At 33.3% G+C, this 27,965-nt stretch overlaps 2 protein-coding genes across 2 annotated transcripts in view; both read left to right on the top strand.

Moving 5' to 3' along the window:
- The window catches only part of Hs3st-A (Heparan sulfate 3-O sulfotransferase-A), a 385,115-nt gene that overhangs the window by 321,899 nt on the left and 35,251 nt on the right, over nt 1-27,965 (top strand). The gene's annotated exons all lie outside the window — the stretch shown is intronic.
- LOC147064573 (uncharacterized) lies at nt 24,336-25,584 on the top strand. The gene is made up of 3 exons (XM_085957614.1): nt 24,336-24,809; nt 24,894-25,136; nt 25,564-25,584. Exons 1-3 carry the CDS (start codon nt 24,336-24,338, stop codon nt 25,582-25,584), a joined length of 738 nt encoding a protein of 245 aa, XP_085813740.1.

The raw sequence follows: 27,965 nt of genomic DNA, 5'->3' as shown, positions 1-27,965 counted from the left end.
ATAATTTACTGATTATACTATAATTTATATCGACTACCACTAACCAGTATTTTATGCAAAAGATATAAATAAATTTTTGTACTTTTATGTTTGATATTTGACTGTAATTTCCTTATCATGTCCTTTAAACCATTCACATAGTTAAAATATCAGACATTCTGAGAGCCTATCATCAGTGATCAAAATAATATCCTATATAAAGATTTGAAAATACCTACATAATTTTCAAATACTTGAGAAACACAAAAATCATAGAAAAAAATTATCAACTTAGTGGTATTTGAAACTACATCATTTATTGTCTACCTAGGTTCCCACCTCCACCCGTCGTGTATGTACAGCCGTGGATATGCACGGCCGCCTTCCATGACTCTATAAACTTGTCTGAAAGAATTAATTGTAAGTGCTCCACTCCATCCCGAGATGGAGCCGCACCTGTGTAAATACTCATATACATTAAACTACCGATCCGTCAATGATTCATGCGATTTATTGGTACCATATCAGAGATTTCAAATTCCGCATAAGAAAGACAACTTACTGCTTCAAATCAAGACAGAACTGTCCACCTTCAGCAGACGGCCCCTCTAGAGCACTAAAAAAACGGATCATCGTTCTTTCAGCCTATTAGTCAGTTGAACTTGTAATAAGTTAGCAACCTTCTTCTAACTATCATTCAAAATTTTCCATAACCTTACAATCTACATTGACAGATTTATTTGAGGGACAAATTCAAAAAACAAGAAAGTAATTTATATTCAAAAAAAGCACACATAAGAAATTTAATATATCATAGACAAATACAAATCATCACTAAATAATTAAACGAAAATAATAAACTATCGATCAGAATATAAGAAACAAAACGAGACGTTAACAGAACGAGAGGTCCAAATAAAAGATAAGTATTAAATAAAATCTGTTAGGTTTAAGAATAGTATTACTAGTTTTTAAGATAACAATGTATTCGTTGGCACACCGCGTATTTCAGTAATAAGTACTAGTTATTCACGTGAACCATAATATTATTTTATGAAGCGATAGTATCCAGACAGTGAATTATGTGCTTTCAAATGCGAAATCCGTATTTATTTTAGCCTATTATTTAGTTAGCGTCGGTATAGTAAAAAACAATTAAATCAGTGTGAAAATAAGTCACTAATGAAAATGGATGTTGCACTTATTATACACCATTACGTTACCAAGCCATTTACAATGCTGGCAAAAGCAAACATCGACAAATGCACACAATATATTATTTTTTACCAAAATGTCATGTTCTTTAGGTATTCATTTTTGTCACATCGTAAAAAAGTTGAGCACTCGACGAATTAATTGAAGCTCGTCAAGATATAAATATTTTATAAAAATAACTTACTCTCATAAGAAATTTAAATGTGCTGTTAATTAATTATCTTAAGAAAATACTGTTTAAATATTCTCTGAGTACCTACCTACCTATATTTTTTTCGCAAATGCTGCATTATTTCATTAAATTAAAAATAACATTCTGTTAGGTAGTCTCTAATTATAACAGAATTTTTAACGAACGTAATTAAATATTAAAAATACCTGCTTAATAATGTATTGCAATAACAAGATGTTAATACATTTTTTTTAAATCGCATTATATTATGACAGATAATTTAATTTAATAATATAATAATGGAATACATAAAAAGGTCTTTTATAATTAATTTTTATGATCATAATTTTTGTGTTTCATGAATTTTCATTATATTACCAGTGTCAATGTAGATTTTTAGTGACGCAACATTGATGAAAACACCTATGCAATGTTAGTCGAATGTAAAGCTTCTAAGATGTCTTTTTTTTCCACCTTTAAAGTCACACTACCTGGTGTGATATTTTTCCGGTGTCAAATGATATCAAATCCCCCTGTAGTCTCACACGTGAAAGTAGGGCGACTTCGTCGCGCAGGCCATGTCTCAAGGATGGAAGACACCCAACCACCAAAGAGGCTTCTCTTCAACAGACCAGAAGGGAAAAGGAGGGTAGGGAGACCTAGACTGCGGTGGCTGGACTGTATAGAAAGAGACACAGCATCCCTGAGACTGAGGCGGTGGAGGGAGCGTGCGGCAGACAGAGGGGAGTGGAGACGTTTCCTGGAGGCGGCCAAGAGCCACATTGGGTTGTAGTGCCGATGATGATATCAAATTAAAATAGAAAACTTTGACACATAAAAAAAAATATTATTAAATGAATTATGTGAGACATTCTTTGACATTAATCAAATCATCAACAAGTATTCTTACAAACATTTTTATATCAACATGGCGTCAAAATAATCAATTGGTATAATATTATCTGTTTCCGTACCTACATAAAAAAATAATCAGCTTACTTTTTTTATCTATTTGGGTATATATATAATATATTAAATTTCAGAGTGTTATGCCTAGCTTGCATATTTCCATACCGCGTTGTGATAGCTACTATTATGTTTTGAATACCGTTTTAATTTGAAGTCCATGTTTCACACCCATACTTAAGTGCAGAAAGAATATATTGATTAAATACAACTATTCTACATATAGTGCAGTTGCATATTCCGTAAAATAAAGACCAACCCTCACCATCTCATTGAATATTATTTAGAATTTAAATATTATAACTATATTATTATATTAAGGTTTTAGATACACTGTTATAAATGTTTGAAAATAAAACCGGCATATATTAAAAACTACTTTTATAAAAAAATCTAGTAAAACATTAAATATGTCGTTTATTTATTCTGAAAAAAACAGTATATTAACATTACATCGATTAGGCAATATCTAATAATACATAGTAAATGTACAAATTATACAATGATTATTAATTCAAAAGAAATTAATGCGATTTAGACAATTACTAATACGATAACAGAAAAGTTCAAAAAATAAAGTGATTTTTTTGTTACGAATATACTATGTAAAATTCAACAAAATTATTACAAATAACTTAATTCCTTCAATATGAAACACCTAGCGTAGTGTCCACGGGGCACTCACACTAGTTGTACCCATCGTATGAATGAAAATAAAATTGTCGCTCTTTGTAAACTCTGTGAGCAATTTATTTTCATTACGTTGGCGAGAGTTCACACCCCTATAATATGAACTAACCATTTCATAAATACATTTTATTTAAAATGGGACAATAAACACATGATAAACCCTAGTTAGGACTAACGTACTTTGAAACATGACGACGAAATACAGAATACCATAGCTATTGTTGTAAAAAGACTATTTTGTTAAGTAATTTTATTACTTTTATCAATGGGTATCAAAGCGTTGATAGAGTATCTGTATTATATTATATAATATACAATATACCTACGTACTTAATTGAGTATGTATATTGAATAACTATTATTAAATAAATTATTTTTAAATTTATTGCCAATATGAAAATTTTATTATCCATTGCTATATTGAATCAATATAAAAATCACAATAATATTAATATTATTACCTATGTTATAAAATGTTTTAATTCACTACGATATCATCTTACCATACTACAAAATGATTTGGTGACCACTAAAATTATTACAATATGATTCTTGAAAAACCTTTATCGAAATTTATACCGACTAGTGTAATCATTTTTAATCTCATATGCATTTTACTTATCTTCTTCTTCTTACGTCATCCCATATCAGATATCTGAAGTCGTCCACCAGCTCAGTGTACTTAAACTCATTATGTCCATGATGTCAATAATAAAGATTTTTCAAGCACTAAATACGGCGGTTTTCTTACATTTTCTCTGTTAATTCCCAATACTTCGGAGAGTTCAACATTTTAGGCACCAAGTCAGGTGAAAAAATATAGTAAATACATTTATATAAAAGCATATCGAAGGATCCAACTCTTAATATTTTTTTGTTTGGCGTGCATATCTCCATGACTTAGGTCGTAGAGATTAGTTAAAAGGATATAACTTTAAACATCATAATATAGCGTTTCTTGCTATATTATTTCTTATTTTAATTTCTTTAGATTTGTCGAATTTCTCAATTCCTCCGTATGCCTTTTTTGTAGTAAATAATAATATATTCTTTCTCCAATTAAATTAATTATACATAATCTATTTTCACTTTATTTTCTTATAAACGAAATAACTTCTCTAATCACAATACAAACGTAAAATTAATTAGATTTCAGTGAACGTTCTCATATCTCAATTAAATTATCAAAATACATTAGTTAACCAATATTCAGAAAAATATAACATAAATAGATATTATTCAGCTATCTACCGCAAACGATTAATCTAAAATATATACCTACTAGTAATGGAGGTATCTCAATGTAATTTATTCGAATGAAAATTGAACCATTCGGTCAACCCTTAGGCCACATGCTCTTGATCTAAAAACTAGTCATATTGATTATAATACTGAACCCTCCTAGCGGGGATAGACCCATCACTCACAGATATGCCCCGCATAATACGTTGACATTCTTTTAATAGATATAGAAAATGAAGCCACCTAATTTTCGACTTTCAATTATTCTTGATTGTGATTCGAATACATACTTATTATATTCCATTATTGTATACATTTTTAGTGTAATATAAATAAATATGTTTCAGTTTTTCTCAACATTTTTGGACCTAAGGCCCTCTTTTAAATTTAATATTTTGGATATATATTTATAAATGCAATAACTATTAGTTTGTTCTCTCTCAGCTAAAATGTACTCACCATTCCAAATCATTTGTTTGGAGAACATTTCCTTATGAAATTAAGCATTTCATAAAACGTTTTTATAGTATATCTGCCTATTACACTTTATCTGCTCCTACGATACTACGTACATTTGTTATTCTGGACTATGATAATTCCAAATTAAACTATTAAATCTGTAAATATATATACCTTTTAAAGGCGTCCTCTTTGTAATTTAAAACAATTATGTGATTTTTGCTTCGATTCATTAACTTGAATGTAATAATAATTCAATTGTTTTTAATACAAGTCATCTGGAAAAGTTGTCTTTAAAAAAATTAATTCTTTTTATCAAGTTTATAGCAGATTGTTGTTAACATTCAATGGTCAGAGATTTCGAAAATTAATCTCAAAATGACAACGGCAGAAATTGTTTCAGGAAGTGGGAGTTTTCACCGTGGTTCTACTAAAGAAGAACGAGAATTAAAACTTTTCAATAAGGCAAAAGTTTCTTTCAAAACAAAAGCTTTCAAATTTTCTGTCGGGTTAGCTTTAATTCAATTATAACATTTTAAAATACAGGTTCACATAGTAACATTAATTGTGCAGGTCTTACTAGAATTTAAAAGTGACAGGTACATTGTGTAACCGTGTATTTTCTACCTATCCATAATTTATAAGACACTAGCATATGTATTTCCGTACATATAGGTATATTCATATTTTACTTTTGTTAAGTTAGATTCAATGAAAATAAAAGTAAGTTACCTACAAAGAGATGGTTATACTAACACGTCTTATTGGGAATTTTTTTCATCATTTTCCCAACCTATTGGTCTTTTTATCTAGGTTAGAATTCATTTTTAAAGATTGCGACACTGATACCGCAAGAAAAATAACAATAGAAAAAAAATATAATGTCGAAACTGCAATTAATTTGGAAGAAGAAAAAAATATTAGAAAGTGACTGAAAGATAATTAGTTTAAAAATATCCCAACTCGTCGATCACGGGATGCATTTTGATCAATATCACCACGGGTCATTTGAGTCATGAAAATGTAAAAGTCGTCTACATTCAGGCCTTCCGCTCACGAGAATAGTCTAAAATTCCAGCCAGTATCTAAATAATGTATTTCAATGGCGGCTCGCTCACGGCAAGATTAGAATTTCTTAGTTTTAAAATATTCGCTACTAAACTGAAGAGCCGCGACATGCTAGTCACCCAGTCTCTCAGTTCCCAGTCTCCAATAAATCAGCGATGCCAATATCAGTAGATTTGATGAAAAATCATATTTTATTACAAAAATTGGCAGCACTGGATTGAACTGAATAAGCAATAACACGTCTAGACGTCAGTAGTCAAAGATGGTCGAACCGATTTTTAATTTAAAATTTATTGCAGAAGTTGAGAAATACTCCTGTCTGTATAATTACAGGCTGCCAGATTATTTGCGTAAAGATATTACGGAAAAAGCTTATAATGAAGTAGGAAAAACAATGCATGGGCTTGTGCGAAGCAACAGTCATTGTCCAGTTTATGAGTTCTTTCAGCAACCAGTTCATTGGAATTTAGTTTCTCCATGAGCGAAAGGCCTCAGTTGTAATATAATATGATTGCATTGAGATTTTGAAGGCATTAACCATTCCTATGTTTATTACCTTAGCCAGCTAGCTTATGTGAAAGCCGTTTCCATGTGAAAGACATCGTCGTATCACTCTTGAGCAATACGCATTGCATTACACGCGGCCCGCTGCAGAGTGCAGGAGTGACAAAAATAAAAGATGTGAAAGTGAATTTTACCGTCGCGCAGTATGCTCTTTGCACAATAGACTAATAGACGGCGGATAATAAACATATCGATAATTATGTAATTTTTAGTGTTATTGATATTATAAATACGTTATAAAATATGTGTGTGTGTGTGTCATGGCAATGGGATAGTATAGTAGATCACTGCCTAGTAGATATTAGAGGTTGATACTGGATAGTAGATCACTGCCCACTTAAAGTTGAATACGCCTATTCTATTACATTCAAAAGCAAACAGTAAATTATTATTATCTTCTCTTAATATGTTTTATATAATAATACGTCAACATGTTTAGTATTTGTATTCTATATCAGAAATCCATTTATGACCAGCAACTACATTTTCTGGCCATTATTAAAAATAGATAAATCATCATTATGCATATAAAATCGATGGTATAGTAAACTAACCTTTATTTTCTCGGCTCGCTCGACAACAATGGGCCCTTTGTCAGCCAAGGAGCAGGCGATGGCCGCCCCGATTCCCTTACTCGCCCCTGCCACAACCGCTAGTTTTCCGTTCCACCGCGCTATTATTATCACGCCCTGAATAAAAGCTCGCCTCAACTATGCAAGAAAAACACCTAATTTACCAAACAAAGAGATGAGGAAAAGCAATCAACCAAATTATTAACTAACCGAGCTTTTCAATATTTTTAAGTTTCGCTGACGTCTCTAAGTAGGTTCAATCATAACGACAATTTATTGATAACATTCCAAAATTTCATTTTATTTTGTTAGTAGATGTTCAATAATATTAGGTTTATAATCTTGACCGCCTTACAAAAAAAACTTAATAGTGTTTGTTTGTATTTTCGTATACAGAAATGGAAGTTAATCATTTACGCATTAGGCGCATATTGTCTTGAGTACAAACACATTGAAAAATAACCCATCAAATTTAATAGTTTTATAAAATAATAAAAAGAATTTTCTCACCCCAGAATTCAAACCCGAGACTACCGACGATAAGCGTCCATCGAGTTTGCCGTAAAATCTTATTTATTTAATTCTCAAATGACGCCTCCTTAGCAATCGAGACCTTTACCTAGGTCTGAGACTGCGTATGGTACGTTGTTATGTTCTCTCAATTCTTTTTTATGGTATGGAAGTATGGACGCTAAACCAAGAGTTGTCACGAGAGAGAGTGTCACGGAGACTTGAAGCTTTCGAGATGTGGCTGTATAGACGCATCCTCAAAATTCCTTGGACTGACCGGGTGACAAATGTTGAAGCTCTCAATCGAATGGAGAAGGACCGAGAAGTTCTACGTAGTATCAAAACCAGGAAACTAAAATACCTCGGCCACATTATGAGAGGACAAAAATACAGCATTCCCCAACTCGTCATTCAAGGAAAGATCAATGGGAAGCGTAGCAGAGGACGGCGCCGCATTTCGTGGCTTAAGAACCTCCGTGATTGGTACGAGTGCAGCTCCACCGAACTGTTCCGGGTAGTAGACGACAAAAATAAGATCGCCTTGATGGTGGCTGACCTCCGCTAGGGGATGACACTATAAGAAGAAGAATTAAACAAAAAAAAATCATTTTAATTTATAATTTATTATTAAAGATGTATTGTTTTATATTATTTTCCTTCATAATATTGAGCCCCAACGTATTGGTAGAGCATCAGCCTCTAAAACTGTTCATTTTGTGTTCAAATTCACATGCTATTTTTATACTATCTTCTTTTTTATACTATTTATCTAACGGACATTAAAACTCCTCATCAAAATTAATACGATCTATTAGGAGCGAAACTAATATGTGATCAAATCATGTATTACGTAAGATACTCATAAACTGTTCGCCGACAACGTTCCATCGAATTCAGTGTTTGACCCCCCGCTAGCCTGTTAACTCTTCTACTGTAAGAAATATAGATACCAGTCGGCGCGGTATGCCTGCGAGGAGCATACAGGGGTACGCAACCACAAAATGGCGTTAATTGGCGAGCAACTTTACTCATCCTGCTTATTTCAAAATCAAGTGGCTACAGTTATTTACATCCATGAAGATTAAGTTAGTAGAGCGGCCATCTCTAAAACCATATGAGCTATAAGTTTAAAAGCCGCATATGATACACATTCAAAAACATGTAAAATCTAGACCAGAAATGGTTGAGTGGATGACGAACAACCATTCCAAATTTAAAAAAAAGATTGGTAAAATAATTTAAGTATAGTACGTACTTTGATTGAGTAGAAGCAAAAATTGTGAATTTTCCTTTTTCTACGTTCATAATATTTATATTTAAAATTCGTAGACGTCTTAGGTATTCTGACAAAAAAGTCAAAAGTCTACGACAAAAATACATATTATTCTTTATCACCTTTCTGAGTTCGGGTGGTTTATTATAGTCATAAACATACACACGATTTTTCAATGAAAAAAATATCTTCAATTTTATGCTTTGTTACTTAGCACGACAATGTGACTGCTCTTATCCATACATGACATATATTTGCGATGTATGCTGCATACAATATTATAATATATAACAATAAATTACCACCGTTGAATATAAAAAAAAAACTATAACTAACCGGAATTTTAATTCCTTATACTATGATGATTTGGTACTTTGATATTATCCTAATCATCATAATCTAATACCCTCCACTGATTGTTTCAAGTGCTTTGTTTTATTTCCATAAGTTAATGTTTTTCAAAGTGTGTCAAAAATTATGTTTTTTTCGTATGTGCATACTCCATTGATAAATAAATAAAAAAAATATATAATATTATTGTATTAGTGTAAGTCATTGTTTGTGTTTTAAATAATAGTTATTGTAAATAATAAAAAAAACTTTCAATCAAAGTAAACTACTTAAGAGACCTTGTTGGTTTACATCATAATACGTCATTATGACATAAATGTAATACGAGGGTTGTCCAAAAATTAAAAACCTTTATTCATTTTTAGTGACACGGATGTTATATCTCAAAAGATGGTGGCACTAGCATGTAGCGTAGATTTCCTTCTCCAGAATGAGTAGTGAGCCGGCTCGGTAACTGTTTCAGTATGACCTTTGTGTCCATTTGAGATGGACTCCGCTGTCGAATCCCGCCACCTGCGAGGTGCGTTCAATCATTCGGTTTCTCAACTAGGAAGGAGTCCACACTATTGAAATCCATCGTCGTCAAACATTCAATTATGGTAATATGATGATGAACCAGCAGAATGTCAGAAAGTGGTGTACTGAGTTTCCGAGTGGTAGAACGAGTGCTCATGATGAGGAGGGGAGAGGAAGGTGGTCCTCAATTAGTGACGTTTTGTTGAAGAAAGTCCATGATAAAGTTCGTGAAGATCGCCGTCTGAACAGTTCATGAAATCGAAATTTTAGTCCCAGACATCAGTAAGTTTACCATATAAACGATTTTGAGTGGAATATTGGGATATGCAAAGGTGTACTCAATGAGTGCCGTAAATGCTGACGGAAGCTCACAAACAAAATTGTGTGAAAAGCGTCAGCTGTTTTTGCACTATTTGGACTCATTCAAATGGGATGTCCTCCGTCATCCGCTCATAGTCCTGGCCTGGCGCCGAGTTATTTTCATATTTTTCGCCATCTGAAGCCACATTTGGCCGGAAAATGCTTCGAGACCGACGACGACGTGGAGGAAGAGATGGGAACTTTTTTGAGGATTGCGGCGGAGGAGTTCTACGACAAGGGAATCAAGGATCTAGTGACATGGCTCAACGAGTGCGTCGATCGTAACAGAGACTACGTCAAAAAATAGTGGGGATATGTATCTAAAATTTCGTATGCTTTTTTTATAAAAATATAATTTTTCTGATTTTTAAAATAATAAAGGTCCTTAATTCTTGGACAACCCTCATATATATATATTTAAATTGACCGTAACAATTATTGGGTAAATCTGAGACTGTATTTACAATACTGTATTCATAAATATTACATGAATGTAGGGAAACTAAATAATAATATATTCTTATCTAGACACATAATATTGTATATATCCTATTTTAATCTATATCACCCTTGTTATGCTGCCATGTATTTCATTCAAAAAGAAGGTTACTCTGTATTTCAAAATTACTGTAATCAAAATAATAATACCAATGAAATTGAAAATTACAGGGAAAGCTAATGTTATATAATAAATTTTTATTTAATACACGAAAAGAAAAATAATATCAGTTATATTTACTATATTGGAGTTTTTTTTTAAATTTAATAACTAGGTATAATATATTACTAATCACGATATTATGTACACACTAATTAATCTCAATTTTTAACGATATACTGACTACACCATTAAATTGAAAATATCTAACTAATCTATGTATGATAAATATCATCGTGAATTATTTATCACTTATTCAATTTTTTACTTATGCTCATGGGGTTTTTTCGTAACCCATAATTATTTCAAAGCGATTGGAATATTCGAAATACATTATAAAATTAAACCATTGTTATAAAACTTTCGACTACCTAACTAACGGTAGATGAGTAGATATATCAGAGGGTCATTAGTGTAAACTGTGAAAAAACAATAATTATTGAAATCAAGGTTTTTGTTTTTTTGAAACAAATTTATTGACGCATTTTTAAATAATATACTTTGGTTTTAAATGGGAGTTATGTTCTACTTAAGACATCTAGTAACGCCAGAATCTGTTTCTATTCAGATTGATCAAAGGTTGCTTCTTTCTGGCATAGAAATGCGAAAATTTTCCAACATTATCTGGTGATATATTACTGGTGGTCTATTCACAAGGTGAAACAGCTTTCCAATTAGTTGAATGCCATTTTACATGGTCGTTTTCATAATTTTATTATTCTGTCATAAGACTGCCTGACTCATTCATTATATTCTGAAATAATCAAATAATTATTATTCAAATAGATTTCTACATAATATCCATATCTAACACATTGTCTAATTGTAAATTTTCAGTTTGTTCAAAATAATACGATTTCAATTATTGAAAAATATATTTTTCCCAATTGCTTTTTGGTTTTGACTTATAACCTATTACATATTTTATTCTTATCTGAGAAATTTATCGCTAACTTCTAGTCTTCTATGGTAATGTTTCAAATGTATATTTAACTCCGCTCTTTAACAACAGTTTCAAAGGAATTCTAATATCAGACAAAATTTCTCGAGTTCGAAACTCGAGCCGGGCTTTTTCTGAAAGTTTACCGCCGGGTAATTTAAACAAACTCATAAATTTCAAGTGTAAGCAGAACAACAAAAGCCTTAAAAGGCTGCCCGGTCAGAGGGACAAGTCAATGAAGCTTTAATGAGGGCGCAACGAACTCCGATGCAAAAGTTAAAGTAAACTTTATCCTTGCGTATTTAAGATCGCCAGGGAAAATAGAGTGCATAAAATAATGGGCATTGCGGAAACTTTTCCTTAAGTAAGTATATACAGGGAAAATTTAGAGCTCCGTGGGAAAAACATAAGAATGACATTGCTGTATCAACTTGGTTCAATAATACGTAGTTATTCATTTAAGTAACTAGACAATAAATTTTAAATATTAATCATAGACTATAGATACCTACATATATTAATAAATTCAGTACCCAGATAAAAGGTCTAAAATGTCCCGCCACCTATTCACTGCGTCCAACGCAACTGGTGCGTTGCCCATCAGGTGGCCATTAGATACAATTAGCATGTTATTTAAATGTAGTAATTAAATATTAAATAAAAAGTCCGCAGCGAATGGGGAAAAATGTGGTCCATTTTAAATATCCGGCTCCCGTCTCCAGGAACATCAATAACAAAATAATATTATAAAAGCACTTTTGAAAAATATAAACTCTCTATCGGCATAGTTAAAATACTGCAGCTTAATTTAATATAAATAAATAAGTTTTTTTCTAGACTTAACCACTCTTACTTTCAAGAGAACTTAGTAATCTACATTTTAAAGATAAAACAATTTCAAAATAATAATACATATCATAAAGACATTAAGGTGACGCATCAGTGAAACGCCAAATAATTTCCAACTGTAGGCGCGACGAAATTTTGGACTCGCTGCCATTCACTGAGAGAATCTCGAGTCGGAAGCACGTCACTTTGCTGCGTGATGGCGACGGGTCAATTAATTCTAAAATCGTGTAAAGATGACTAAAAACGTTACCCATTTACTTTAAAAAGAAAACATGTCAATGAATATATTATTATTGTTACTAATAGAACAATAAACAGAACATAAAATGAACGTATGTTGGATTTATATGAAAAATAATATTTCGTTTGACAGGTGTCATTTGCACCCGCGACCCGCAGTCCGCGCATCGCCTAGCAACGATCTTTTTAGACCGTGCCTCAACTAATGCATGGCCTTAACGAGCACGGGTTCTATAACTAATAATTATATTTTTAATTGTAAATTTATATTTGAATTTAAAAAAATGAACGTTTATAACGGCACTTTATTATAGAAAGCTGCCTATCAAAACTCATTTAATATCTCATTCCGTGCATCCAACGCAACAGGTGCGTTGCCGATTAGTTGGCCCTTTTAATTAATTTTGTAATTACGTGTTAATTTGCATTTTAAAAGTAATTAGCAAAAACACAATTTTGCGCGGCCCGTAAGCATTGGGTTAATTAAATGTGGTAATTAAATAGTAATTAACAGGTCCGCAGTAAATGAGTTAAAAGCAAAGGATGCATTACTAAAGAATGCTTCGACTTTAAGACCAATATATTACATATTGGTAGGTATCTATTTCGATAAAGCGTGTATTTTACGTGTTTAACCATATGAGCTACGTAACTAAGCAAGTAAATTATGCATGAGAGGGATACAATGTGGGTCTTTTAGGTATGCGATCGCGCAACAAAGACGCAAACTCGTGAAAATTTAAGTTCGACTCAAAGAGCGACAGCTTATACATTAAAGATAAAGTGACAGACAAACAGATACATCAAGACAAATAAATTATTTCTTTATATTAAATTTTATGCTTCGTTATTCCGTCATTAACTGTTTAAATATACGCTTGGTTCTTCTTCTTACCAACATTATATCTAAACATAAAACTTAGATAATTTAAGTAAGTAAGTCTTGCGTAAAGAAAAATGTCTGCGTCTTTTGTATCCTCGTTTTTACTTAAATGCTTAGGATTTACGTAAATGCGATTCTGTGGAAGTACACACCGTAAAATTCAACGTCATAAGGTTGTAAAGTTTTACTGCAGGCTGCGAAAGCATTTCTCATCTAGTTGCACTTAAATAAATTGCATTATTCATTAAATACCCAAGCCATGACTGACTGTAGAATTACATATTCTAAACAACAAGGGATCAAACAGGAAACTGCAATTTAATTTATTTATATTTAGCGCGTTTTATACAACGCTCTTTAATTCAAAGAAAATTATAAAACTAATGAACAAAAAATGTAATATATTCAAAAATAGAATCACTACTAGGGGCGGCAGGTTATATGAATATATGGTGAAGCAGGCAAGTAGGTATAGTGAAAAAGTATTGCGAGGTAGGCTGGTAATCAATTTGCGGCAAAATTTCCACGTTAACATTATATTATTATATGGGTACGTTATAATGACCAACACCAAAGTAAATCCTCCGTTATGCCCTGCATTTTTTTTATCGCGTCGCTATTTCTCGTAAGTTGTCGGATATTGTTGGCCTGCTTTATTCAGGTGTATGAGAAAGCCGATTACTTGCCCTTCTTTTTATTGAATACCTCTATGATCCCCTACAATCAGCGCGCACACAGGGGAATTACTTGAATCAATACGTCTTCTCATGAGTAAAAAAAAATCATAACGTATGTGGGTTAATAGAATATGATTTACTGCTGTAATAATGCAGTATATGTGTTATTTTAATATTGCGACAGCGCGGCGCAAACGACACAAAATGGTCAGAATAATTAGCAATATTATGCCACGATAAATAATATTAGGTGTGACAGGTCGCAACAATTATTCATAGGTGACAACCCCACAACCGGTTGTAACTGCAGACTCAAAGTAAAATCAAAGTATTGGCGTGTCTTTAATAAGGATTTTCCAAAAAGCAGTTAAACGTCATTAACTATCATCTTTGCTTAATTTATTTATAAGTCTACATCAGTACTTACTTCGTCTTAATACTAAATTATAATAAATATTCAAATTAAATGTTTGTGGACGTATTAAATAGGTATATATTATCATATTTCTTTAATATTTACACATGCTGTCTTTTCTACTTTATTGTTATATTAGTTGTTATTTGTAATTAAGATATTTTTACATATTTGTATTTATTATGTATTATGGTGCATTGGCCAATCGCTGTTATGCCGTAATACTCTTTTTCTAAATAAATAAATAAAATATTTTTTATTGAATGAATAAAATGTGACTTTCTTTATTGAACATACGTTATTTCAAAAATATACGTACGTTATAATAATATTTTAAAATAACATTAGTGCCGGGCGGGATTCGAACATTCATCCATCGGATTCCGGCCAATGTGTTTAACCAATTTAACCACCTCTACTATTTTAACAAATAACCATGCGTTTGTTATTATCGACGACCATCGTTTATGTTCAAGGTATTAAAAATAGGTAACTTTCCCTCATTCCTCAATGACATCAGTATCTTTTTTTTCATCAATTTTCGTTTGAATTAATTATACACAATTAATAAGGCAAAATTTTAGATCCTAGCATTCTTTAATGAATGTCAATAGTACGAAATACCTTAGAAACATATTTATTTAATTTAAAAATATATATTATGTTCATACCAGATTGGATGCAGATTCAAGTCTCATCTATCTTTTTTTTCTGAGATAAGAAGGTAGTATTTACTATTACAAAAATAGTGTTATAATTGAGAATATCTTAAGGGCGGACGTGCTCACCATGAGTCAAAATGTAGCTTTTTTCTATTTTTAAAGCATGATCCTGGACATACCTTAAACGTTGTAGATAATCTATTTATATAATTCTGAAGCCTTATTATCCTTTATATTTATTTTAAACATTTGGTGACTGCATAAAGTATTTTATTATACACGCGCGTTAACATCATTTTACTCCCTACTTCAATTATAGCTTGTCAATTTATGGCTACGGCCGTATGTTGTAGCTTAACCACTGGGGAATGCCAAAAGAAATGGCGTATTTCAAAAAAACACTACCTTATTCTTAGGTCAATAATTATTATAAAGCAATCATTATTCGTAGGATGTTTATCACACTTGAATGGTCAAAGACATAGCTTATAATGAGCATCTTTAGAATTATCTTCAAATGTGTTAATCTTGCTCATTTTTTGAATAATAAAATGCCTAATTCTTGTCAAATTTGGGATCACAGAGTTTATATATTTTTTTATCGTAAATATTTCACTATAATAATGTCGATATAAATTATACTGTTGGTTTTATAAATGCGTTTAAAATTTAATAAACGTAAAAAATCTTAACACCGCTGCACATTTATGTACTGAAATATGACTATATTCTAAAACATTAGAGCGAGAGGTTTAAAAGAATATTATTTTATGTAAAAAAAATACTTTTTTCAGTCATCAAATGTTTAAAATAAATATAAAGGGTAAATAAGGCTTCAAAATTATATAAATAGATTATCTACAACGTTTAAGGTATGTCCAGGATCATGCTTTGGAAATAGAACATAAGCTCCATTTTGATCTACGCTGAGCATGTCCCCCCTTAAGATGCTGTTAATTAGATATTGTATTTTTTGGAAGCATTAAATAATTATTCTATTTTTAATCATAATAATATTTTTATCAAATTTCGTACAAAATTTGAAGAAAAAAAAAACAACGAAGGAAAGAGTGTACTAATCAATACCGACCGCTTTGTGAAACGTTTCTCTTGTTCCAATCACTTTACAGCTCAATTCATTTTTATAACAGCCAGCTTGTAATTCCACCCATCCATCATTGTCTCAAATTTATCTTTCGGCTACGCTCACTTTTAAATGATTCATATTTGAAATGAATGGATGTTTCAATCAAATTAAACTTCGTCTGATTCAATTTCAAAACACAATAAACACGTTCAGATTCGGGTCTTTAGAGGTAAAATCAATATTTTCCTTGGCATATCATTTTGGTTTATTAACGAGAAAGGTTAATTATGACCGAGATATATTAAATCATATTTCTCAGCCTTATCTTTCCTTGTCTAGATTGGCATGGTTAAAAATAGCATGAAAAATAAACAGATTATAATTTGAGATTAGACATTGTTGTTTACAGATATAACAGCTATGTTATAAATTATTAACACTTAATAATTTTATGTACCTACATTGGTGTGATTAAAAAAATTAACAGTAAGTATTACATTTATCTTGTTTTTTTATCAGCGCATCTAGTCTATACTGCTTTTGGCCGTTACTGCAGCTATCTAGGTTAGGCTTGTATAGAAGTATTAGCACTTATTGTAACAATTATTATTGCAACTAACTTAGTGTAATTATTTTTTAACACTACCTCTTTTGGCTGTAGTAAATTTTAGAGCAAGATATACAGTTTTGACTGTTTAGACCAGCGATACTCAACCTGCGGCCCGAAACACATTTATTATCTGGAATTTCGTATATCTTGAGATTCGTTTCGACTTATCTAGTATAAGAGTGTTGCTATTGTACACGATTAATTTAAAATCTCAAAAATGTTTTGTAAAAAAGGGGGGTTTCATGACTTTTTTGTCACACCAGTAGTGATGCGGCCCGCGTTACTTTACAAATATATGTGTTTGGCCCGAAGACAAAAAAGGTTGAGTATTATTGGTTTAGACGGCTAACTTATTGTAATATTGTTACAATAATTGTTAATACTTCCATACAAACTTACCTTAGATAGTTGCCGTAGTGGCCGAAAGCAGTATTCTGTATAGAATATATGCGTAGATGTACCACATTTAAAAAAATAGTTTATTAACAATTATTTACCTTTCTTTAGAATAGGTGAAAATTAATTTTATAAAGCTATATTAAGCTTTGTTTTATTCCCAGTGGATTAGGTTTATTTTATTCCTTATTATAATACTTTTCTTCGAGTGCTTTTTTCTTTGTTTTCGTTTTATACGTATTCTGTGTAGATACCTACTCTGTTTGTTGTTTTTAAAGTAACCACTTTTCATGTTACGATTTTATTTCGTTTTGTTTACAAACGTCTTGGAAAAGTTAAGCAACGTTTTTTTAGTCGACAAAAATATATTCCGGCATTCTTTAACATTCTGATGTTGCACAGGAAACCTTGTTTTCTTATATTATGATTCCGACATTTTTTGTTAAACAAAAATATTTCACGACGAAACATAGTAACTCTTAGATTTCATTACATTTGTTGAATTCAGTCAAAGTAGCATGAGTTCGCTTTTCTTATTTTCGTACTATATCAATTATTTACCGAACATCCGGAACGATTTTGAAAATAATATTCTTTCTGTCTGTCTTTACTCTTAACACGGATGGATTGCATTGCTTAAACTAATCCCTGAGATTTCAAAAGCAAGGCATTCTACTTATGCCATACCGGAAATATATTTAATATAATTAAAATGCAAATGTTTATGGATCTTGCACCACGTACCTAGAATTTTGTAAATTCTTCAATTATTTCAATGGTAATTTTACCCTCTATAGTCTATCTATAATATCATCTCGATGTTCGTAAATATATCCTTCCAAAGCTCCCGCTGATACTGGACATGTGTCGATATACGCACATTTTAAAAGCTTCAATTTTTTACTCGTGATGTCTGTGAAAGTAGATTCTAAACTGAACGTAACAAATGTTTCGATAAATGATTATGGATTGAATATAATCAAGTTATTAATATTATATACAAAAAGATCCAGAATTTATTTTATTAATCGATGTAATTTCAAAATAACTAGGAACAATATTTATCATATATTTTGATTAAATTCAACGCATTTAATGGAATAAAATATTTTGTTTTTGCTAGATTAATTAATTAGCGTCAATTTAAAAGAGCTATTATAAACTACCTGTCAAAGCGATGTTCCAAGAATTTCCCAGTTTGTTATTTTTTCAGCAAAATCCATTGTTGACTAGCACGTCAATCTAGCATAAGCTGTAATGTCCTCAGGATAATAATAATGATTCATTACAGACCTTTCAATATTTATGAAAATCGATCGAATTTGGGACAAAATACTTATTCGCTCCGGCATAAAATTTCCAATATTAAATTATTGATAAATGCATAATTTTGACGACAGTTCAACGAAATTCTGACATTTTATAATTTGCCTCGCTGAAATTTACCGTTATTCGATAAGAAATATGGCAGGCAGTAAAGAAAATTCTTGTATTTAACCCTAGACTTGTCAAATCACTGCCCTTATATTATTTTAAGCACAGGGCTGTCAATAATTGCTAAAGAAGTTAAATTAAGTATTTCTTTAAATATTAATATATACATACTCATCGCCGTTCAAAACAAAGAAGTTTTTTTTATACTTAATAAGAATCGTATTTTTCTTTAGAGTTTAGATATGTAATAAATAATATTTGTATTTCATCAAAGAAACTATAACAAATGGTGATTCAACATATTACAAATAATTAAAATACAAAGATAAATTTATTTTTTATCATTTCAATACTACATAACGTCAAATTTAACAATATTATAAAATATTAAAACTTTTGTGGTTTTTAGCGAACTCTATCACATCGCACACGCCTTTTCCCCAAATTAAAATGAGCTGGACATACAACTGGAAGAAGATATAATCGCTGGGAAAATCTAGTAATCCGAGACGAATAAAACGCCATAAATATAGACAAAGAGGCAGTTAAAATTTTAGATATAGTTAACGCAATGCAACTCACAGGACCGAAAGAAGTGGAATCGACTTAGAAAAACATTTATTCAGCAGTGGATAGATTTAGGCTGATGCCATTAAAACTATAAGTACCACTTACATAATAATATATCATCGAAACTATTGCGAAGACTCTTCAGCCATACAATATATAAATACATTTCATAACAATGGTTCAAATTTAGCTCAAGATACTTATTTCATCATACCATTTACCTGGATTGCTGCATCGGGAAAATACAAAGTCGCATCATTGCCTACGGGCCATGCCCATGTCTGCGTCATAGCTGCAGGGTGATGGCATAAGCGCGGCTGCATCACTCGAACCCCGAATGTTGTACTCTTAATCGGTATCCGGACTACATAAATGAAAGTGCCTTATCGTGTCCGTTCATGATTTGGAGTATTTTTAATATAGTCGTACCATTTAATTAAACCTTCGAGACCCTTCGTTCCTACTCGATATAAATAACATCAAATTTAATACGCTATAGTCATTATTTAAAGTTTTAGTGGAACAAAAGCATGATCAAATTATGAAGAAGGACACTAATATTGATTGTATTGTAGATTCTGTATTATAGTGTAAGCACATTGAATAAAAATGCCATTTATATATTCAGCTAGCTCAAACCCATGATTTTATCTTCGCGACATATGGAAATAAAAGTAGTCAGATATACAAAATGAAAAACTAGGCTGATTCAATTTGTATCTGTTAACATCAATGAAATATACCTACAACTGTTGGAGACCAACACCTTTCTACCCGTATCTCATACTCCTACTCTACCGCTGTTACCTGACCACTTTACGCCAATCGCAATGAAGCTCTACTAAATTTGTACCATCAATGTAAATATAATATTATAAACAAGTTACATCAGATAGACAAAGATAAAAAAAAACTTTATGTTATGGTTAGATATTATGGACATATCTTTAATGGTCTTTTAAATTCTTGGTGAAAAGACCTGTCTTCTTTTTGGACGTTCCTTTATGGCTGAGGATCATGACGAGCTTTGAATTTTGCCATCTTTTGAATGACCAAAACTTTTCATCCCTCTCGATCCTCTGCTTCTCTCAGGGAAGAGTGAATGTCCTTCACTTGATCGCTCCAGCGCACCGACGCTCTACCTCTACTTTTCCTTCCATGGAAACCATTGAAAGCAGATTGAAAGACATTTTAGTAAATAAAATAAAACACAATAATAATAATATGTTTTTTGTAAATATTTCACAATATTATAATAATCATCAGATTCGGTTTCATCAATTAACGATATCTATTTGAAACGATTGAAACTGGCCCTGCGAATTATTTATTCTATTCACAAAACTACTATCAGGGCTATCGAGGGTAGTTTTTAAGATTTTTGTATTGAAGTATTATAATTTTTACAATAATTTAGTTGTAATTGTTACAATAAGTACTATGTTTTAACAGCACCTTTCTTGGTTGTACCTACTAACTATTAGATCCAGATAGACAAAGCGAGATAGCAGACAATTATACTTCTTCAATACAAACATATGATAAACTACTCTCTATAACTACCGATAGCGACCGATAGCGACCGATAGCAGTCTTGTGTATAGAATAGATGCGCTAATGATGATTTAATAATGTGGAATAAAGCAATATATGTATTGTCTTTTATCTTATTAAATTTAATTATAGAAATCATCAATAGGCATCTATTTATAAGCCACTGTCATGGATTATTTTATTAGTATAAATTGATGAAAGCTTCTTGCATGTAACTTGCTATATCGATATCGTGAACACCTCAGTGCAACCCTATCCATGACACAACGTTTTAGTGATGACGCGCCGGAAGCCCGAAGTGGCGGGGGCCGTGATTTATCCCCGCGAGGTGCGCGCCCCAGCACACAGCGCCACCAGACAGATACGATATGAGCGGAAACTAATCAATCACGCGGGACTCTCCGCATTAGCACCCGGGGGGTGCGTGTTACTCCGGGGGCGAGAGGGTAAAATCGGAGAGGTGCGGCTATGACGTCACCGCACGTACACATATTGGTAAATGTACAGCACCCGCGCACACGCTCGCGAAACGACCACATGTGCCAACATGGCAAGTCTAAAGTGTTTTGGCGCCTTTTTGATAAATTATTATACGCGGAGTTTTAATTACCTACTGTAAGCGTGGAAGCTGCAAACTTAGATGTTAATACCTAACAACACTCTTCCATTTCCATAATATGTAGGTATTTTAGGCATATATGAATACAAAATCTTATATTATAATATGTAGGTACATGCCTTCTAACTAGAATATAGTAATAGCATTTTTTTAATATTTCCACTATTCTACCATAGTATTACTACGCTATACTACCACGGCGAATAGTAACGATATGCTGGGTAGAGTTAAAATATAGAGTAGTTATCGTAAACATAAATATTTTTTTAAAGAAAAAAAACATTATAAATCACATTGACACCAGTGTTTTGAGTGTAAAAATTTACGAACCGGAGCGCTCTATTATTTTATGAAAATATTTTTCTGTTGTATACATACTGTGCGTTTTGTATTAATCTCTCAGGAAAATATTTAATTTCAAAGAAAATATTTTATAATAATTCTCGAACCAGAATGAAATTTATAAATATTCCACTAAACGAAGCGATAATCTTGATGATTTTACGAACCGGAGCTGCGTTTCGGTGCGGTCCGATCTATTTCGAGCCCTGATTGGCACCATGTATCTTATAATATATTTGTCTTCAGTTATTTGTGAATTATTATGAGATAAAACATATTATGAAAATGTGTAAGAAAGACAAACGGAGAATACGTCTTAAAAATACACGTATAAACGCAAATTCTAGATTTGAAAAATCCAAGGAATCGTTTATAATAATTGGGTCGTGAAAGAAAACAAAGTATACTTTCATAGTTTGACAGACCCTTTCAGTACGGTAGGTAATAGTATATCGAGTGATTAAAATATTGATAAATTAGTGTGTTATCAGAGGTTTAAGGGTAATTATAATAGGGAAAGGGTGCTATAACCTAATGCAACCTCTAAGACGTCCGGGCTCAAACTAGAATGGAACGCATCGGAGCGTCGTTCGGGGTCATAAAATCCCAAAAATTATCGCTTCGTCTCGTGGAAATATTAATTTGACCATCTGAGTTAGATATGTCATATAGTAAAAAATCTAATTCACTTATTTTTATAAAATACACATATAATTAATATACTATAATATAGTTAATATTTTCGTAAAATTATCGAGCACTCCGGTTCGTAAAATTTTCCATTTCGAGCGCTGGAAGACGTATGAGAATGTTGGCAGATGGTACTGTCACCTGCTAATATTTGCTAGTTTTATTAATAAAACACATCGCAGCCTTGAGAAAATGACATATGAGCATAAACAATGAGACATCAATAATTATTATTGTAATCGATCACGAAACCACTGAGGTGTGATAATCGCTTCATGGATAGAAATACTAAGCCTTGACCATTTTATGCTCAGGTACCAAAAAATGTTTATAATAAAAGGTAACGTACTAAGGGATTTAAAAAATACAAAAAAGAAGGGCATATAACCTTTTAATTACCTTATAATTACCACATTTAAATAACACGTTAATTATATCCAATGGCCAATGACTCCAAACTCACCAGTCGCGATGTTAGCACTAAATGAGTTAACTTTGTGACAACAACCAAGCGCCTTTTCTTCAGAATCCATGTGATCTTTATTTGAGGTTTCCATTCATTTTTTCACGTTGAAGCAGTATTCCCCAGAACAGATATCCCTCCAGAATCAAAATCGATAGCTTTTTATCATTTTAGTTTTTTTATACATTTTTTTATCTATTCTGAATCAAAACAAGACATTTAGCATTTCTATCCTACTCTGCTCCCGCATGAATGTTCTAATGTCTTATTTAAAAAAAAATACGATATGTCTTTCTTCACCGTCGATCCTTTCAACAATACATCTGTTTCGTTTAAACACGCTATCTCCAAATTTTTGTATTATGGATATTAACCAAATTTAAAATGTATGTATATCTATATATATAAAACAAAGTCGGGTTAGTTACACCATTTATAACTCAAGAACGGCTAGACCGATTTTTACGATCTTTGATTTGTTGGATTTGTCTCTGCCAGGAATAGCAGAATAACTATTAAAACATCGGAAAAATTCACAGAAAAGAAAATTATGAATAAAATAAATTTTCTCATACATTTTGACATTTTGAACAATAAATCTCGCGCATTCGAAAATAAAAGAAAATCACAAAAAATTTAAATCAGTATACAACGCCAACTCTGATACATGACAGAAACAATAAATAAGAAACAAACATAGAAACAAAAGAATGAACATGGCGTTGTGTTGCATTATCTTTTGACAGTTGATTTAGTTTAGCCTCAGATAATCCCGAAAGACTTTCGTAATATATAGCAGTAATTATTGTAAATCCCGGCGAATTTGTGAGGAAGTAGTCCTGCCTGAATCCGACTGCGTCTATCAAATAAATCAAACGAATGCAAACATCCCAAAATTTTCGTTCGATTGAATTTAACGTCACATGATCTTATCGTTGGTATTACTCATTATTTACCTACCAATTTCAAAATTCGCCCTTCGGACTTGATTCGACAATCGATCTCCGTGAATAATCATTACCAGCTAGGTGCACAAATAGCTATTTCGATCGTGATTTTCAAACGGTAAGTTGCCTTCGAAGATGTTCACTTTGTGAGGTTTTGAAATTTGTGATTGTTTGCGCATCTATAATTGCTTCATTATGTAATTTTGAATTGTGTGATTAATTTTTCAGTGTTATTTACAATGCTACGAGCCAGAAGATCTAATCTTTTACAACGAAGCCGTAATGCAATTAGACTTCGGAATATTGTTTATCAATCCACTGAAGATGAGCAAGAAATCGCACGAGAAGAGCGCCGCGTTAATATGGCTCGACTTCGCGATTCACAAACACAAGAACAAAGAGTGGTATTACGTCAAACGGCTCAATTGGCAATGAGAAATCGTCGAGAATATCGCACAGATCAACAACGTGATAATCTTCGACGCGCAAGAAGAAATGTTTCAAGTGTTGATTTGAATCGAGTAGCGTTTCAATACGATTGCACAATTGATTATAGCTCGCATGTTTTTGTTCGAATTGGCCCAATGGAGGTTGTGTGTGACCATTGCGGTGCATTGAAGTTCGATGGAGAAACGCCTGGATTGTGCTGTCTCAGTAGCAAGGTGAAATTGCCATTATTGCCTCCGCCACCTGAGCCATTGCATTCATTGCTTCGTGGAGAAACACCAGAATCACGACATTTTCTATCAAACACTCAAAGATATAACGGATGTTTCCAAATGACTTCATTTGGAGCAGACATTATTGAAGAACGCGGATTCAATCCAACATTCAAGGTAATTTCTGCTCGAGAGAATAAACGTTCATTTTATTTTGGTGATCATAAATCAGTAATTCTCACTTCGCTTTCGACTTTACAGATCCAAGGCCAAATTCACCATCGAATTGGATCATTGCAACCGCTTGAAGACGCACATCATAAATTCATCCAAATTTACTTCATGGGCAATATGGACGAACAACTTGATCGGCGTCAAACGATCAATACGGCAATGAAAAGAGCAATTCTTCAAGATCTGCAGCAACTACTTCATGAACATCATGCATTGGTTCGGTTGTTCAAAACTGCTTTGGATCGCATACCAAGTGATGACTACAAAGTTGTGATCAGAGCGGATAAACGACCCGCTGGAACACACGAACGCCAATTTAACGCTCCAACAATAGATGAAGTCGCAATTGCGATTATCGGTGAAAACTTGGAAACGCGCGATATTGTACTTACACGTCGCGACACTGGACAACTGCAAAGAATATACGAAACACACCGGTCATACGATGCATTGCAATACCCGCTGATGTTTTGGCAAGGAGACGATGGATATCACTTTAATATCAAGATGATAAATCCATTGAACGGTGAGTATCGATTTCATAATTTTCATTTCAACATGACAATAATTTCACTAATTTCAATGATTTCATTTCAAGATGATAAATCCATTGAACGGTGAGTATCGATATCATAATTTTCATTTCAACATGACAATAATTTCACTAATTTCACTAATTTCACTGATTTCATTTCAGGTGTGGAAACCAAGAAGGTGAGCTCGATGAATTATTACGCATATCGTTTGATGATTCGTCAAAATGCTGACAACTATTTGCTGCGATTTCGTCGATTGCTTCAGCAATATTGCGTCGACATGTACGTCAAAATTGAGACGGAGCGCCTCACTTTCATTCGGTTGAACCAAGCCAAACTGCGTTCGGAGGAGTATATTCATTTACGCGATGCAATCAGCACCGAAGGAGATGCAGCTAATGTTGGTCGATTGACTATTCTACCAGCGACGTACATTGGCAGCCCACGTCATATGCATGAATATGCGCAAGATGCAATGACATATGTTCGTCATTACGGTCGTCCAGACCTATTTATCACCTTTACATGCAATCGGAAATGGATAGAAATTGTTCAACTACTGCTCCCCGGACAAACATCAAGTGATCGGCACGACATCACCGCACGTGTCTTCAAACAAAAAATCCTGTCGCTGATTAACTACATTGTTAAGCATCGCGTCTTTGGGGATACTCGATGCTGGATGTACTCAATTGAATGGCAAAAACGAGGCTTGCCGCATGCACACATTCTTATTTGGTTAGTCGAAAGAATTCGACCAGACCAAATAGATGACATCATATGTGCCGAGATTCCTGATCCCGAAACCGATCCAGACCTGCATGATGTTGTAATTACTAACATGATTCATGGACCGTGTGGCGCCATCAACCCCCAATCACCGTGCATGGTCGACGGCAAGTGTTCAAAGCGTTATCCACGAAATTTGACGGCGGAGACTATCACTGCCAACGATGGTTATCCACTGTATCGGCGTCGATTACCCGATGATAACGGTAGAACTATCACAACGAAAGTGAAAGGAAACGATATCGTGGTCGACAACACTTGGATTGTTCCATATTCACCACTTCTTTCCAAAACATTCAAGGCGCATTGCAACGTGGAGTATTGCAATTCAGTGAAGTCCATTAAATACATCTGTAAATATGTCACCAAAGGCAGCGATATGGCGGTTTTTGGCGTTCAAACTCCCAATACCAACGATGAAATCACGCACTATCAAGTTGGTCGATATGTGAGCTGCAATGAAGCGATTTGGCGTATTTTTTCATTCCCTATTCATGAACGTCATCCCACTGTTGTACATTTGGCGGTGCATCTGGAGAATGGTCAACGAGTTTATTTCAACACATCGAATGTTGCTCAACGTGCTGAAACACCTCCAGCGACAACATTGACCAGTTTCTTTTCGATTTGCCAAAGCGATCCGTTTGCACGAACGTTGCTCTACTCTGAGATGCCACGTTATTACACTTGGAACGCTTCATCGAAGAAATTTCAGCGTCGGAAGCAAGGCGATGCAGTTCCTGATCATCCGGATGTGCGTTCTACTGATGCTCTTGGTCGCATTAACACAGTTCATCCGAAGAATGACGAATGCTTCTACTTGCGGTTGTTGCTGGTGAATGTTCGTGGGCCAACATCATTTGAATCACTTCGAACAGTCAACGGTATAGTGTGCCCAACATTTCGTGCTGCATGTCAACAGCTTAATTTACTTGAAAACGATACTCATTGGGACATGACAATAGCTGAAGCAATTGTTTCTGCATCTCCAAGTCAGATACGCACATTATTTGCTATCATTATTTCGACATGCTTCCCATCGAATCCACCTGAACTGTGGAACAAGTACAAGGATGACATGTCAGAAGACATTTTACACCGAATTCGTGTCAGTTCAGGGAATCCCGATCTCGAGGTGAATGAGGAGATTCATAACCAGGCTTTGCTTTTGATCGAAGACATGTGTTACCTCATATGCGGCAGTTTGTTAGTCAAGTTAGGCATGCCAACGCCACATCATGGAATGAACGACGCTTTCAATCGAGAATTGGAACGTGAACGTGAATATGATCGAGATGCATTGAACCAATCAGTTCGAACGAATGTACCACTGTTGAACCCCCAACAGAAGGAAGTCTACGATACGTTAATGAAGGCAATTGATGATGGAAATGGTGGCTTATTTTTCCTCGATGCACCCGGTGGAACTGGGAAGACATTCCTCGTGTCATTGATTTTGGCCACTGTTCGTGCGAGATCCGAAATTGCTGTAGCAGTTGCTTCTTCTGGGATAGCGGCCACGTTGCTAGAAGGATGCCGAACGGCTCATTCAGCGTTGAAATTGCCGTTAAACCTTCAAACGACTGAAAAACCGACATGCAACATTGCGAAACACTCAGCAATGGCCAAAGTTTTGGTAGCAAGTAAAATCATCACCTGGGATGAATGCACAATGGCGCATAAACGCGCGTTGGAAGCACTCGATCGAACTATGAAAGATCTGCGCAATGACTCGAGATGTTTTGGAGGCGCAATGATTCTACTATCTGGCGAT

The sequence above is a fragment of the Rhyacophila brunnea genome, unplaced genomic scaffold (assembly GCF_057557595.1).
Source record: "Rhyacophila brunnea isolate RB1 unplaced genomic scaffold, BYU_Rbru_1.0 scaffold_7, whole genome shotgun sequence".
Classification (NCBI taxonomy): Eukaryota; Metazoa; Arthropoda; class Insecta; order Trichoptera; family Rhyacophilidae; genus Rhyacophila; species Rhyacophila brunnea.
This window is presented reverse-complemented; position numbering and strand designations above follow the sequence as displayed.